Source organism: Phycodurus eques, chromosome 6 (assembly GCF_024500275.1).
Source record: "Phycodurus eques isolate BA_2022a chromosome 6, UOR_Pequ_1.1, whole genome shotgun sequence".
Lineage (NCBI taxonomy): Eukaryota > Metazoa > Chordata > Actinopteri > Syngnathiformes > Syngnathidae > Phycodurus > Phycodurus eques.
Window position 1 is genome coordinate 29,290,200 of NC_084530.1, and position 15,904 is coordinate 29,306,103.

Sequence of the window (15,904 nt, forward strand, 5' to 3'; positions counted from 1 at the left end):
TGCTTTAATTTAACCTTGCTGCGTAGTGTTCGTGTGTTATTCTTGATCAAGGTCGTGGTGCGCACACAGAAAAAATTCAGCTGCCGCACTGACTGATTCAAAGTCTTACTAGGTGGTGGTTAGTTAAAAATAGAGCCAAAAGTCATGCATGGCCGACACTGAGCATACTTCTTCAGTCAGTCGTCACCTTCTGTACTTCCTCCCCCGCTGTCTGTCCGTCTCCTGTGACCATTTAGGGTAACCCTCCCGCAGCCACCAGCTCGGAGTTTGTCTTCATTCTAGCCTGCAGTTTGTGCCCGCTTGTTTTTTTTGGTTTGTTTTTTGTGTGTCTCCTACGCACTCGGTATCTTCCACGTGTATATTCCGGTCCACTCACGGGCACTTGGGCAGGCTTCCATGCTAGCAGTTGGCGGCTTTGCGTGAGGTGTGTGGGTGTTTGCGTGTCAAAGGTGGTTTGTATCTAGAGACGTTGGCGAGTGCGTGTGCTGGAATGGCACACGCGATTGTACAAAACTGAGCATGGGGGCATGTGACCCTCAATAATAGATGTGTGCAGTGAATATTTGATTGGTGCGGGGTATAGACACACACGCGTTTCCACGCACAGAAATGGGGGGGGTTGCAAATACAACCCCAATTCCAATGAAGTTGGGACGTTGTGTTAAACATAAATAAAAACAGAATACAATGATTTGCAAATCATGTGCAACCTATATTTAATTGAATACAGTACAAGGACAAGATATTTAATGTTCAAACTGATAAACTTTGTTTTTAGCAAATAATCATTAACTTAGAATTTTATGGCTGCAACACGTTCCAAAAAAGCTGGGACAGGTGACAAAAAAACACTGAGAAAGGAGAGAGGAATGCTCATCAAACACACGTTCGGAACATCACACAGGTGAACAGGCTCATTGGGAACAGGTGGCTGCCATGATTGGGTAGAAAAGGAGCTTCCCTGAATTGCTCAGTCATTCACAAGCAAAGGTGGGGCGAGGTTCCCCGCTTTGTGAACAAGTGCGTGAGAAAATAGTCGAACAGTTTAAGGACAATGTTCCTCAACGTACAATTGCAAGGAATTTAGGGATTTCATCATCTACGGTCCGTAGTCTCATCAAAAGGTTCAGAGAATCTGGAGAAATCACTGCATGTAAGCAGCAAAGCTCTACTATGCAAAGCAAAAGCCATTCATCAACAATACCCAGAAACGCTGCCAGCTTCTCTGGGCTCATCGAAGATGGACTGATGCAAAGTGGAAAATAGTTCTGTGGTCCGACGAGTCCACATTTCAAATTGTTTTTGGAAATTGTGGACGTCGTGTCCTACGGGCCAAAGAGGAAAAGAACCGTCCGACCTGTTATGGGCGCAAAGTTCAAAAGCCAGCATCTGTGATGGTATGGGGCTGTGTTAGTGCCAATGGCATGGGTAACTTACACATCTGTGAAGGCACCATTCATGCTGAAAGGTACATACAGGTTTTGGAGAAACATATGCTGCCATCCAAGCGACGTCTTTTTCATGGACGCCCCTGCTTATTTCAGCAAGACAATGCCAAACCACATTCTGCACGTGTTACAACAGCGTGGCTTCGTAGTAAAAGAGTGCGGGTACGAGACTGGCCTGGCTGCAGTCCGGACCTGTCTCCCATTGAAAATGTGGGGCGCATTATGAAGCGTAAAATACAACAACGGAATACCCGCACTCTTTTACTACGAAGCCACACTGTTGTAACACGTGCAGTATTAATATTAAGTATATTATGTATGAATATTGGCTGGTTGGAGCATTACTTGCACATGTGTGTGTGTGTGACCCGGACTGTTGAACAGCTGAAGCTGTACATCGAGCAAGAATGGGAAAGAATTCCACCTACAAAGCTTCGACAATTAGCGTCCTCAGTTCCCAAACGTTTATTGAATGTTGTTCAAAGAAAAGGTGATGTAACACAGTGGTAAACGTGACCCTGTCCCAGCTTTTTTGGAACGTGTCGCAGCCATCAAATTCTAATGTAATGATTATTTGCTAAAAACAATTAAGTTGATCAGTTTGAACATTAAATATCTTGTCTTTGTGGTGTATTCAATTAAATATAGGGTGAACATGATTTGCAAATCATTGTATTCTGTTTTTATTGATGTTTAACACAACATCCCAACGTCATTGGAATTGGGGTTGTATTTGAGTCACTCCTGGATGGCTCTTAGGCTGATACAAAAGTGGCATGCGTGCGCTCAGGTGACGGACCAGGTAGAACGGCGCCAACTGAGCTTTTCACCCTTCCTTCCGACAGGGTTCCCAGGATAGTACTTCCGGTCAGGAGGGACTGGTACCGCCGCCTTTCGCAGCCTTCCCTCCTCCTCCTCCGCCTCCTCCCCAGAACGGTCTTGCCCTGGATTACGGCGGCAGCCTGTATGCGGCGAGCGGGGTGCAGGGCCCCGTGGAAGCCGGCGGAGCAGTGAACAGTGTCGTCAACGTTGTCAACAGCCTCAGTGGCCAAGTGAGTGGCAGCCACCCTCTTCTTCTCCGCATCCCGTGGCATGTTAAGACGCCGCTGCGGCTATATTCTGTCTCATCAAATTGGAAAAAACACGCTTGAGCTACAATAGTGCAATGCAGAATATAATGTATTATCAGGCCTTATGGCTAGAAGCCATATTTGGAACAATAATCAAAATGGATGTCTCAATATGAGGCCGTATGATTGTGCCTAGCCAATCATCTCTGGAATCAGAATCATCTTTATTTGCCAAGTACGTCCAAAAAACACACAAGGAATTTGTCTCCGGTAGTTGGAGCCGCTCTAGTACGACAACAGACAGTCGATTGACAGAGAACACTTTGGAGACATCAGGACATTGACAAAAAAAAAAAAAAACAGTCACTGAGCAGTAAAGGCTTGCTAGTTATCTGGAATGTCTGCTAGTTCTAGTTTGCCTTGATCGGTAGCACCTACCTGAGGAAAGGAGCTGGAAGAGCTGGTGGAGGGTCCGAGAGGATTTTGCACGCTCTTGTCTTAGTTAATGGTAATTGATAAAAAGTAATGATAATGAGGTTATGCTAAAATATAATCCAAGAAAACGACAGTCGATTGTTATTTTTGGGGTCATAAATATGCTTATCCCCCATGAATAGCGGGGGTCCGCTTTACACTTGAGAAAATGTCTTATGTACTATTATTGAATTTCCAAATATTTCAAAGAGGGTCCAATGTAGGGTGAAGCACAAAACCTTAATCAGAAAACTGAAAAAGATTGTTGATGGATAACAACATTCATGTAGCTCGTCACGGTCGCCCTAAACCGCTTAGAACATGATAGATTAGGTTTTGGAAGCAAACCAAATAACCTGAATCAGTACTGGAGCTGATATTAATCTTCTTCTGTTAAGCAGACATGTCGTTGCCAACTTATCGATATTTTCCTCAGCCGCTTCATTAGGAACGTCACTTCTGACTTTCAGTCGCATTCATACTTCGCACGAGGCAGCCAAAATAATACATTTACTTAGCTTGCGTGTTCTTTCCTCCCTCGTCCCTGCAGTCAGATGTCTCCTCTCAGATTGACGGCCAGTCAGGCTCAGGAGGCGGCGGCGGGGGGAGCATCGGCGATGATTCAGACGCCAAGGGGATGCCCAAACGCCTCCACGTGTCCAACATTCCCTTCCGCTTCCGAGACCCTGACCTGCGGCAGATGTTTGGGGTATGCACACTGACTTATTCACCGTTTTGTCGTCTCCCCCTTTTCCACAGTGCATCATCATCACATGACATCATTTTGGACTGTTGGAGCCCATGTGGCGACGCCATACCTTGTTTCTGAACGGTCCTTCGTTTGTGTCGCTTGAAGTTAGCTTGCCCTCTTGTCCGTGTGCCATTGAAACGTGTAAACAAGGGTTGTCTTTTGTCAAACCTGTAAATGTGCTTGAATGTGGCGCACACACGTACTGGGCGGAGTGACTCCCACCTGGCTCACGGCCAGCTCGACTCCATGCCTGAACAGCGCTGCCACCTTGTGGCGAGATGCAGTACTTGCGCTCATGTTCTCGTTTCTTCTTCTGTCGCAGCAATATGGCAAAATTCTCGATGTCGAGATCATTTTCAACGAGAGGGGATCCAAGGTAGGACAGCAGGAGGAACAATATGAATTTTCCAATAATATAAACAACGCCCAGGTTTTGGAACCTGCCACTCCCCCTCCCTCCTCGCAGGGCTTCGGTTTCGTAACATTCGAGACGAGCGCAGATGCGGAGAGAGCCCGAGAGAAGCTTCACGGTACCCTGGTGGAAGGCCGCAAGATTGAGGTAACTTGACCCCTCCGCCCCCTTTGTGTTCCATCTAAAGATGGTCATTTTTCTCCTTTTGTTCTCCCGTCATGTCCAACGAGAATGAGGCATTTGGCGTTTTCCGGGTGGCTGTTGTGTGTTCAACTCTAACCTGTCTGCCTTCACTCTAGCATGGTGCATCGGCGCGCACGCTGGCGTCCGCCCGGACGGCACTTCTCGTTGACGTTTTAGTCTCGTTCTTGTCGTTGGATGTCATGCACTTCTTCTTCGAAGCTGCGTGGCTTGCAAAGCATGCCCGAGTGGAGCGCTGGCTGATGATATCCGCTTCTCTCACAAGCATGGAGGACTTTTGATTTTCGCTCTCCCCCTGCACTGTTTTCCATCATCACTCCATCCTCGATCTCGATGAGTGCTTCTTCTTGTGTTCTGGTCGAGTGCAGCGGCCTTTTGTGAAAGTAGTGCTTGCCGGTGTTAGGAGTATAATGAATGCTGCATGGATGGGCTCATGACGTCAGGTGGTGTTTATTATTACGAAGGCTTGAAGGGATGTCTGCATGGCGAGGCCTTCTTAAAGGGCCAGCGTTTGGGAATGAGACTGCCGAGTGAAGTGTGGCGTCGTTTAGGACGCTACAAAGGATAGTTTACGCGCAGTGTTGCAACCACCACTTCTTAAAAAAAATCAATAAAAATCTCGCATTGTGGTTTTATTTTTAGTTTGCCTTTGCCAGCATGAGCTCAGGTATTTGCGGAAAGTAGTCTTGAAGCTGAAATCGACTGTGCCTTTGCCATTTGCTTTTTCTTGCTAGTAAAGCTCCTCTGCATGGCTGTGATGGTGAACGTACAGCACTTCGTGTTTTCTGTCCGTGCGTGGGTGGAGAATGATTAAGTGGAAGGCTCGTTATCATCCCCTCTCTTCTCCTGTCCTTCATCTCTCTGCACTCTTCTTCATGCCAGTCAAGTTTGTTTGTCTGTGTCCCCCACAATGCACCTCTTCCTGCCCCCACATACCTCTGTATATTCTTCTGTCCTGTCATAAAATCAAAATCTGGAGAGCAGAAATAAGTTTTATTTGAAATTTTCCTCCCCCGGTTAGCGTTTTCAATTAGTTTTCATGTGTTTACTCTATCTTTTAAATATTGTGCGTGTCGTGGTTTTAGAGTGGCTGGATTTGGCTCGGTCCATGTAGGCGACTGTTTATGTGACATCACTTCCGCGTTCATAGATGATTCGTTATCGTTGTTTTCTTTCAATTTTATGTTTTCCTTTTATTTGGCTCATCATTTCTTTCTTACGCATATTTTCTCTATTTCCCTGATGATTTTGTATGTTGTTGTTGTCAGTCTCCACGGTAACTGCTCGCGTGTCCTCACGCCGTTCCCCCGGCAACGGTAAGTTGTGTACATGGCATCATCTTTTGAATGACACCCCTCTCCCCTCACCCCATCCGCCCCAATTGGAGCAAAAAAAAATCAGAAAAAATGTACCCGGCGATTGAGAGGTCCTGATTGGCTAATTCTGTGATTGTTTGGGGAGGTGTAGAATGAACCGATTTGGAGAATAGCAATTGACCGCATGGCATAATGAAGGCCACCTGTGTAGCTGAATGTAACCGCATCGATCTGCAAGTGCAACGACTTTGACCTGCAGCACTTCTTATGCATTCATTCCAATCACCTCTCTAACTGCATTCAACTCCAGAGCTGTGTATCCTGCATGGTTTACTCTCTCTCTTTTCTCTCGCTCTCTATTTTGGCATCTGTATGACGTCATATGGTTCTATGTGGTTTCTTTGTCATGTTTCAGCCAAGTAGCTGCATTTTGGCACTTTAGCGGGACAGCATGCTAAAGCATGAGTGCTATGTTAGCTGTATTGCAGAGGAGAGTGTTGCTGTGTTTCCCGGAGCAGCTGATCACCACTTTGTGCGCATTCGCTCTCTACTCTGCAGACAGTTGTAGAGGGACGGCACGAGAATCATTTGTGGACGAAAAGTGGATGCGAGCCGTTCAAATTGAGTCCGCATCTTGAAAAAGAGCATTTAAAGGCCTGCGAATGGATGAATTAGCCGTTTTTCTTTCCCTGGTCTCCTCGATTGCCTTTTTGACCAGTTTGGTTCCGATGGTGTGCGTCGGTTGCGTGCTTTGAGGTCTATCTGGTGTGCGGCACTGACTGGGATGCCTGGCAGTGTTTCACCACCAACGGTTTGATTTGATTTGATGTGTTTATTTATTTATTTTGCATTTGATTGAGGAATGACATTTGCATCCCCCACTTTTTTCCCCATTTCTTTCTTCCTTCCTCAAGAAACATTTCGTCATCCTCCATGTGATCTGCCTTCTTTTTTTTTTTTTTTTTTCTTTTTTTATAGTGTGTGCGTGCTCATGAGAAGATTTCCATATTCGAATGGCCCGTTTCACTCTTCTGTCTACATCGTTTGTGTTGTGTGTATTTTCATGTGGACTGGCTCCTCCCCCTGCATCCCTCTGTCTCTCTGTCTTTCCTGTCTCCCACTCCTCTTTTTTTTTTTACGTGATCGGGAGGGCTGCCGACCCCTTTTTTCTTTTTTTTTTTGGGGGATTGCTCTGTTGCTGCCTCTGCTTGCTGATTGGCTCGTTGTGCTCAGCTCTGCCATGTAAGTCGCTCTTGATTGGCTGTGTGTAATTTTTGTATTTGAATATTTGTTTTGAAATTTCCTTTTGCATTGTGTTCAACTGATGACTCTGCTGCTTAATTCACCTTCTTTTCCCCTTCCTTTTTTCCCCCCAAAGGTATAGCCATGCGGTACTTGGATTTCCTTTTGGAATGCCCCTTTTTTTTCTGAAATATTTGTTTTGTGTGCCTTTTGGTTGCGTCGTGTGTGTGCAAACTGCCTGACTACTCAACGGGATGTTGTTTTCAATTTCTCTCCTTCAAAAGAAGCGCATGCATCAAATACCACGGCTGCTCATCAACAGAATTAACCAAGTCAAGAGCCAATTGTGAAGCGATAACGCCTGACTAAGCATTAGTTCTTATCCTCCTTTGATTGACGCCAACCTGAAAGAGTTTATTGAGAATAGATTTTCACAATATTTTAATATTGACTGAACAATGTGTTTTCTCCTTCCTCTGTCTAGGTCAACAATGCCACAGCCAGAGTGATGACCAACAAGAAGATGACGACGCCGTACTCCAATGGCGAGGGTCTTGCAGCTCTACCATACGGTATTACTTTTTTCACTACGTGTACAACACAATAAGTGAACCACGTTCTTCAAATACTCTGACCAGCCACAACTTTATGAGCAACCAGATTTTACAAAATGTTCAGTTTTAACAAGGTTGCAGTAGTGTACAATTAGGAAGGATAGAAAATGCCTTCATTGTCGGGGTATGGCGGAGATACAGCAAAATTGAGTTTGTTTTCAGCCCAAAAAAAAACAATATCCGGTGAAAAAATAACAGCAGACACAGTGGAACAGATTGCACCCAAAAACTTCACTTCAGTGTATTAATGTTGGCGTTTACTTCTTTTTTGTTTTTGATTTTAGTTGAAATTGACTTTGTTTTATGTTTGTCGTCAGCTGGCTGGAAGTTGAGCCCTGTGATGGGAGCCATGTACAGTCCTGAGCTCTACACGGGTACGTTTGGTGCATCGAGATAGTATTTCACGTTTGGCTCTCGTTGTCGACGTTCAAGCTCCTGTGTTTTGTGTTTGTTTCCGTCAGTGCCGGGGTTTCCGTACCCGGCGGCGGCGGCTGCCTCCACGGCCGCGGCGACCTTCCGCGGTGCTCATCTGCGGGGTCGCGCGCGGCCCGTCTACAGCCCGGTCAGGGCGGCCGTGCCGCAAGCTGCCATCCCCGCCTACCCTGGGTGAACACCTCTCATTGCTAAATCATCCAGTTAAATGCCTGTTTTGGCGTAGTACGTTTCCATTTATGTGAATGGTGTGCATTGAATTTATGCGACACTGTGAGGCTTTGCTGAGCTCCAAAAACATTCCTTTGTAGCTTCAATCTGGTAATGCGATCCTCAGCTGAAGTAACACTAGTGTCTCATCCGTGCATTTGTATACAATGAGGTGGTATTGTTTTTCATGCATGTTGCACGGTGTGTAATAATCTCACCTTTCTTCTCTCTTTTCACACTTCGGAACCAATTTCTTCTTCCCTACATTGGCCACATGGTGGCACTTCACACTGCTGTTCTTATCCCCCCCTTCCCCCTTCCGGTTTGTTCCCAACCGCCACCACTGCTCTTTTTTCCCTTTCTTTCCTCTTTCTCAGCGTGATGGCCTACCAGGATGGTTTTTACGGTGCGGCGGATCTTTATGTAAGTATAAGTCTCGCTCCGCCCGCTGCCTCACCTTTTCCTCCCTATGTTTCGACCCCTCCTGCCTGTGGGTTTTCAAGTGTGACAACGGCACAGAGCAAACCCACAAAGACGTCCGCTCTCGAGTGCGCTCGTTCCATAAAAGTCATTATTACATTAAAACCAATAGGACATAATGTACTGATGCTTGCACATTCATGAGTGTCCTCCTGTTGGGTTCGCCTCTGTGCTTTTGTGAGTGGCGTACCATTACAACTATGAGTGCGTAATGGTGCGTGCGAGTGCGTGAACAGGTTGACAAGAGCTGTTTCTGTTCTCTCTGTAGACTAGTGTTTCAGGACATTAGTGGCAGATTGCCTCAGGTAGGGTTGACACTCTCCGTGCGAGAGCCAGTGTGCATCCTCCTCGTCTCCGATGACTGCGTGCTGCTAGACGTTTTTTGACCATCTGAGATTGAGACGCCTTCTCTGTCCTCTTCTACTAACTCACTGAATTCTGACAAGGGTGGAGTTGCGGAAGGGGGAGAAAATAGTTTACACTGAAGGGGGGGGGCAGTTATGTGTGCAAGCCCAACAGGAATATTGTTTTCGGACTAAATTCACGTTGACAGAAGAACTGTGGCTTAAAGTTATTGAAGGGTTTTTATTTTGTTTGAGTGGGAGTTCATTTATTCTTGCACCACAGATTGATTTTTTTTTTTTTTTTTTTTAAATCTAGATGCCAGATTTTTGCTGTCTCATACCAGGTTTTTCTTTTTTAATAGTCTCTATAAAAAAAGAAAAACAAGTGGTGATTGCATTTTGTATTGATGTAAAAGTGAACCGTATCATGGAAAGTTGTTAAATCGCTCCCCCCCCCCCCAAAAAAAAAAAAATACATAAATGAATAATGGTAATGTTTCTGAATTTTTAAAAATAGTGTAATATAGTTAAAAAAAAAAATTTTAAAAAGTAAACTGAAATATAAAAAGCCGCTCAGAGTGACGAATCACACTTCAACACCACTGCAAACCACAGCTGAAATAATAAATTGTTAAATGGTATTATTGAGAATGATTAAATTGATGCCCCACGGGCTGTGTCAATCAAAACTGAACCTCAGTTCTAAATTCTAATCTTTTGCAACTGTGCAGGTGTTACCTGATAAATTGTGAGTGTTGAGTCCATATGCAATTACACTGCCCTTCTTGCAAATATCAGCTGAAAATAATTCCAAAATAAAGTCCATGGGTAGGAAGTAGGGGTTGAACGACGTTGAACGATTTTTCTTGTCGTCGGTAATAAAGTCGAAGTCGACATCATCGATATTTTCCCAGCGCTGAATGTAGATGTAATTGGTGGAAGCGCTGCATGTTTTTTTTCTTTCTTTCTTTTCAACGAGCTGGCAGGTCTCATTTTGTGTTCCATAGCGTGTCAAGTTGTTAGAATCCACATCGTAGCCAGGCTCAGAGAAGATGTGTCCGTTTCAATCTTTCTATTGAACTCTTGCTTTTATTGCATTTGAGGAGAGACCTTTTGCAAGTGACCGTGCTTCCGCTCACATTTTTGGCAAAAACAATTTCCCGCACACTTGTAGCACTGATGTCACTGTTGTAAAGCAAGCGTCGTGGCGTCGGTGCGCGTTGTATCGCACGACTTCAGTGACGGGTCAAGTTTCCGTTCGCACACGGTTTGTTTTCTGCGTGTTTTTTGGATCGAAGATTTTGGCGCCGAAGGTGGAGTTTCAATTCATGCCGCTGCTCTGGTTGCTGACTCTTAAGACTTGCGGGCATCCCAATAGCTAACCGCTGCGCACTTCCACAACCGGCTTATTTTTGTACACTTGCACCCACGCAGACGTATGAAAACTGTTTCGCCTTGTTGGCCGGACAAGCAGAGTGGTAAATTCGCCTCATCGGTTCAACCCCTCGTAGTAAGAATATTTAAGTCTAGTTAAATTGCTTTTTGAGCCAGAAACATCCGTAGTAGTGAAAGAAGCGTGCATACAGGCAACAATCGAAATCCACCAGTGAAGACGAGTCCGGGAAAGAAGCGAGCACAGCGATGACCAATTGAGGTGCTCTGTAATGCGTTTGGTGAGAAGTCGATTCAGACCCCTTCCAGGAGTCTCCCTGTGTGTTTCACTTTGTGGCATGCTAACTCCAATCAGTGTCGGCATGCACACGTCCTGTACTTATAAGGCTGACCCACCCGACCTTTAAATCCTCCTCCCTTCCCCCTTCACACTTTAATTCTTCTTTTGGAAACGTCCCAAGTCCAATTTCCTCCTCACGTCTCAGTGAACCTCCTCTTCACCGCCTTCCCGTCTCACGTGATTCTGCCGTGCCCCCTCGTCTCCCTCACCTCCGTGGGTCCAGCCCTCCCCAAAACCCTCGCGACGCAAGCGTGTGTGCTGCTGAATGCGAAGGACTTGGTGGTGGCTGATTTGTAGGCGAGAATGCAGCAGTCTGCGTTGATGGAGGGATGTTTGCGCCACTAAATATCAGCGTTTGGGGAAAAGCATGCTGTGTCTGTGATTGGTCGTTTAGCCACCCGAGGTTGTTCTGATGTATGCGTGTGAGCGAGAAATGCACACCTGTAGCGTTTTTGTGTGTCCGTAGTGTACAAATGCCACCTTGGCATCTGTTTGCTTTTCTTTAACTGTGTTTTGGGTAGGGTGACATATCCAGAACGTTTCTCCCTCCATGCCCAACTCAACGGGGGCACCTTATGCACCTTTTTTTTTTTTTTTTTTTTTTTGTGGTTAGTCATGGAGGGAGGGAGCCACACAGAGCCTGAACTACATCCTTGCGAATGCTGCGCCAGATTCGTCTTTTGCCGACTGTCTGCTTGTTAATCTTTCTCCTTTCCCTCACACTGTAACCCAGTAGTTCGCTGGTCGCTTCTGACTGCGTGCGCAATGCAATGCAAGATTTGAACAAATCTCTTTCTCTGCCACGCGCCCGACCCTCGTCTTCCTCCTCTCTCTCGTTGCCTCATCACAGGGAGGCTACGCCGCGTACCGTTACGCCCAGCCGACCGCCGTAGCGACGCACGCCGCCGCAGCGGCAGCAGCTTACAGCGACAGGTGAGCGGGCCCGCCTGCAAACAAGAGCGGGAACTGCGTTGTCCTGAGAGACAGTAGGGCTGCACAATTGATCGTATTTTAATTGTGATCGTGATTTTGTTGACATTGTTGGCAATCTCTACATTTTAAAATGCGGGCTCTGCAGCATATGAGGCACTTTCTCAACCGGTAGTCAGCCAACCCCCGCACGGTTGTGGTTTCATCAAACCGCGAAAATAAGAATGGAGCAATGTCAAGTGTACCCGGCAGTCGCTCAGCGGCGAGCTGACGAGAGAAGAAAGTCCGGCAAACGTTGCAGACGAGGAGAAATTTATTTTCGATTATCATTTTGCCCATAATCGTGCAGCCCTAACTGACGGTCTATTTTTATTTGATTTGATTAGATTTTCTTTCTTCATTCCCTTCCCATTACATTTGCGTCAGTTACATCACAGCCTACTGCTCCCATCATAGAACCAAAAGAAATTGCCCACCGACTGGATCCGTTGTGACTTTAACATACAATCGCTCGAGTTAATTTGGCATCTTTAAAAAATATTTCATTTTTCTCAAGATGCTGCCCTTTCTCTCCATATTTGTTGCTCTGTGATTTTATTATTAAAGCTAGTAGAGGAAGGGAATTATGTCACCCAATTGAGCAGCACAATCGTTCAAATTCCCAAGCAAAAATGCTTTGGAAATAAAAAGGTGGAGCTGCTTTATTTTGTGATGCCGAGGGCAGAATGCTCTGCCGTCCTACACGGGGGAGAGAGGTCCCCCCCCCAGTGTAATATAGTGTAATATACCGCATTAAAAAAAGTCGTATTTGATGATGTGTCAATGTTGTTTTTCTCTCCTAAAGCTATGGACGGGTTTACACAGCTGACCCCTACCATGCCGCACTTGCCCCGGCCGCCTACGGTGTTGGAGCCATGGTAAGTCGTTCGCATTTAGTTTCAGCCGGTGCATCTATCGCTTGGACCCGCTGGGTCAAGCTCATTGTGGCCGTTATGGTTTTCCTCATTGGGCTGTTGTGATCAACTTTAACCATACAAATTTCTAATCCTATTATTACATGTATACATCAAATTGATGGGTTCTTAAACAGAGATAAAGACAATTTTATACAGTAGAGAAGAACCGTAAAGAAGCAAAATGTAGTTGGGGACGTTTAAGATTTACTGTTGTTATTTTTTTTTTTTTAAATCAATTGAACTCCTGTTTGAGTGCATTTTGAGCGTTGTGTGAATCCGACGTGTCATGTGTCAAGCCGCTTTCAAACGCGTGCGTTATTGTTCGCAGGCCGCGCTGTACAGGGGGGGCTACAGTAGATTCACCCCTTATTAGAGACTACATTTCCCAGGAGCTCTTGCAGCGACTTCATCTGAAAGCGCTCCATCTGTCGTCGTGAAAGTGGACCGCACCCAGCTTGGAGTCAACCATACCCACTCCCCATCCCAGAGACGTCCCATGTTTTCCTATACACGCAGAAATAGAGGAATGCTGCATCGAAGACTGACGGGCGGCCTTTCCATTCAAACGACAAACAAAAATCGCCACCTTCCCTTACTGCACGGCTGTATTTTAATCCCCCTTCTCAATCCTCCCGCACTCAGCAGCACAAGAGATTTTCTTCCGAAGGCTGTTTCCGTTTCCCTTTCGATCTGCCGTCAGCCGTCTTCGAGAGCGACGTGCGCGCTCGAGCTCAGCTTTGGCAGCGGGACGCTAGGGGGGGGGGGAATGCTCACGGCTCCGATTTCCCGTTGGCGGGACGCGGCGGCTCGCGGAAGGAGGGAAGCTTCCTCGCGCTGGTCCTTACCTCGACTTCTCTCACTACACGGAAACGATCAACCTTTAAGTTATGATATGCAAATAAATTAGTTTAGAGAAACAGTTACCAAATTTATAATCGCTGGAATTATTATCCCTATTGTTAAATATCCATTGTTGTTTTTTCTTGGCGTCAGCTACACTTTGCGAGCTAGGTTGTGGCCCAACGTGTTCTCACCCAGAATTTAGTAGGAAATGATCAAAATAATAATCATAATGATCATAACAAGTTGAACACTGTTGACTCCCTCTTTCCTCAAGAAGTGGCCACGACATGGATTATTGACTCAACTGTTATTAGGGGTAAGGCTATTTTTATTTGTACAATTGCAGCATTTTAAGTTAAAACCATTTAGTCTGCAAACAACGAATTCAAAAACAGTAAGTATATTAAATAAATCTATTATAGCGAACATAATGTTCGTCAATATGGGCTCCCTGACTGAACTTTGACCCGGGATGCCTTCTTATCCTTTTTCTGGTGTTTGTTTCAGGAAAATGTCCAAAAGCTTTCGCTCCGCTCTTTAAACGTCAGCTCTACAGATGCCATGTCCGCTATCCAGATGTTGTGTGTTGTGGGAAGGATGTTTTCCAGTGGCGTGTGGCGCTAACTTTCACAGTTAGGGCACCCATTGGTGCCACGCGAGGGGATTACGGTGGTGTTTATTTGAGGTTTGCGTCTGAGATCGGGACACAGCAGCGTCTGTTGGAGTGGCGGCTACGATTTGACAAAAACATCGAGAGCCCTAAGGGGGGTAAGCTAAATTTTCTTTTCTCGTAATTAGTCTGTTTTTGTATGAGATCCTACTAAATCCTCGCTAGAATATGTTGACGCCTTAAGAACTGAAAATAAGCATATCTGTATCAGTAATATTTTGCCTTTTGGCGATGTTCCAGTTTCACTCTGCGCATGTGCCGTCACACACAACAAGCGCAACGCTGCGCTGACGGCACTCTTATTTGACGCGGGTTTGGTTTGGTTTGGTTTTTGGGCTTTGAATCTACTAGTTGGAGCATTGGCCGTGGACAACTTAGATTTTTCACTCATGCTCCATCATTAATGAGCAACTCTAACACTGATTAAGTCTTCCTGGAAAACAAAATAGTAGGTAATTGTAAGAGAGATTCTGTCGACTTAATAATAATAAAAAAAAAAAAAAAAGGAAAATATTTAAATGCAAAACACCTTACTATTGTGCATATTTCTATACTATTGTATTCTATATTTCCAAATGTGGCTTTTTTGGCTTTTTGTTTTTGTTCCAAAGATTTGTAGAAAGCACATTTTTTGGAATATATGTATAAATACAGTATATTACCTTTGTTAATGTCATAATCCTTGATGATCCTATTGCTGTTTTTATTTACTTTGTGTTCTTTTTATATCAGCAAGTGTCGTTGCGCCTAAAAAAGGTGCAAGTTCAAACTCAAGCTTTCTTTTGTTTTTTTATTATTATAATTATTCTGAGTGAATTTCTTGAGAAAATCATACCAAGAGGAGAACTAAAGGTATGCATGTAACACTAGCAGACCATTGATGTTTTTGTTCATGGGATTATTTTGCATGATATTTGACCATACATCACAATATACCGAATGGACCGGTCGATAGCACTATTTGGATTTAATACATTTCAAGTGAGAAAATCTGCGCACACATCAGGTTGTTTTAAATTGTATGTGAAACGTGGCAGATTTTTCTTATTTCTATTTTTTATGTGCTGCTCATACAAAAAAAAAAAAAAGTCATCAAATATTCAGCTATAGAATGTGTTCTGGACTAAAAACACATTTAAAAAAAAAAAAAAAAAAAAAATACAATAAAATAAAGGATTAGCCGAAGATGTTAACAAGAGTCCTCGGCACATTTGCAAAATGCTCTCAAACGGGCTCAGTCAAGGCATGCAAAAACCAGCATGAGTCTAACACGCATCCAAAAGTCGTTTTGCATGAATCTTGTCTTTCGTATTTGACATCTGAGACATTTGCATCTTTCCTGACCATCTAAATTGATGGACGCCATGCCCGATGACGCTCCTGATTGCTCGCTGTGGCAACCAGGATGAAAAAGAATTTGGCACCTTGATGGAGTCGTGGTTCTCCTGCCACTCGATTCTCTTGACAATTAAAAGTGGCTCCCCTTCTTCATGGTTGCTTCAAGTTTTCAACCACTTCCTGTCCCCCCTTTGACTGCCATTGTTATTTTTTTGAATTATTATTTTTTTTTTTTGTATTTGACTGTCCATTTCCAATGTTTTATATAAAATTGTTTTGTTGTGATGCGGCTCCCGTGTCTTTTTTTCTTTTATTTCGCTAAAGTAAGGCAGGATTGGCTCCCGGGCTTCAGCAAAACCTAAACGGCTTTTTCACATCTTTGACCCAAAAGGCTTCTGCAGTCCTAAAGGTTGTTTCAGTGGGCAGATGTTTGCCTATTTA

The 15,904-nt window shown here is 44.7% G+C and overlaps 1 protein-coding gene across 4 annotated transcripts in view; it reads left to right on the forward strand.

Annotated features, from left to right (window-relative positions):
- Positions 1-15,748, forward strand: part of rbfox2 (RNA binding fox-1 homolog 2) — a 36,886-nt gene extending 21,138 nt beyond the window's left edge. For 2 of the 4 annotated variants that reach the window (XM_061678966.1, XM_061678970.1), the window contains 11 exons: positions 2,294-2,500; positions 3,543-3,701; positions 4,066-4,119; positions 4,210-4,302; positions 7,399-7,486; positions 7,846-7,902; positions 7,990-8,134; positions 8,548-8,593; positions 11,577-11,659; positions 12,501-12,573; positions 12,941-15,748. In XM_061678966.1, the coding sequence (XP_061534950.1) occupies positions 2,294-2,500; positions 3,543-3,701; positions 4,066-4,119; positions 4,210-4,302; positions 7,399-7,486; positions 7,846-7,902; positions 7,990-8,134; positions 8,548-8,593; positions 11,577-11,659; positions 12,501-12,573; positions 12,941-12,985 (1,050 nt within the window). In that variant the 3' untranslated portion in view covers positions 12,986-15,748. Of the gene's footprint in view, positions 1-2,293; positions 2,501-3,542; positions 3,702-4,065; positions 4,120-4,209; positions 4,303-7,398; positions 7,487-7,845; positions 7,903-7,989; positions 8,135-8,547; positions 8,594-8,918; positions 8,956-11,576; positions 11,660-12,500; positions 12,574-12,940 lie in introns of those variants that run through there. The other 2 variants (XM_061678968.1, XM_061678969.1) reach the window with 2 other exon arrangements.
- Positions 15,749-15,904: the final 156 nt, after the last annotated feature.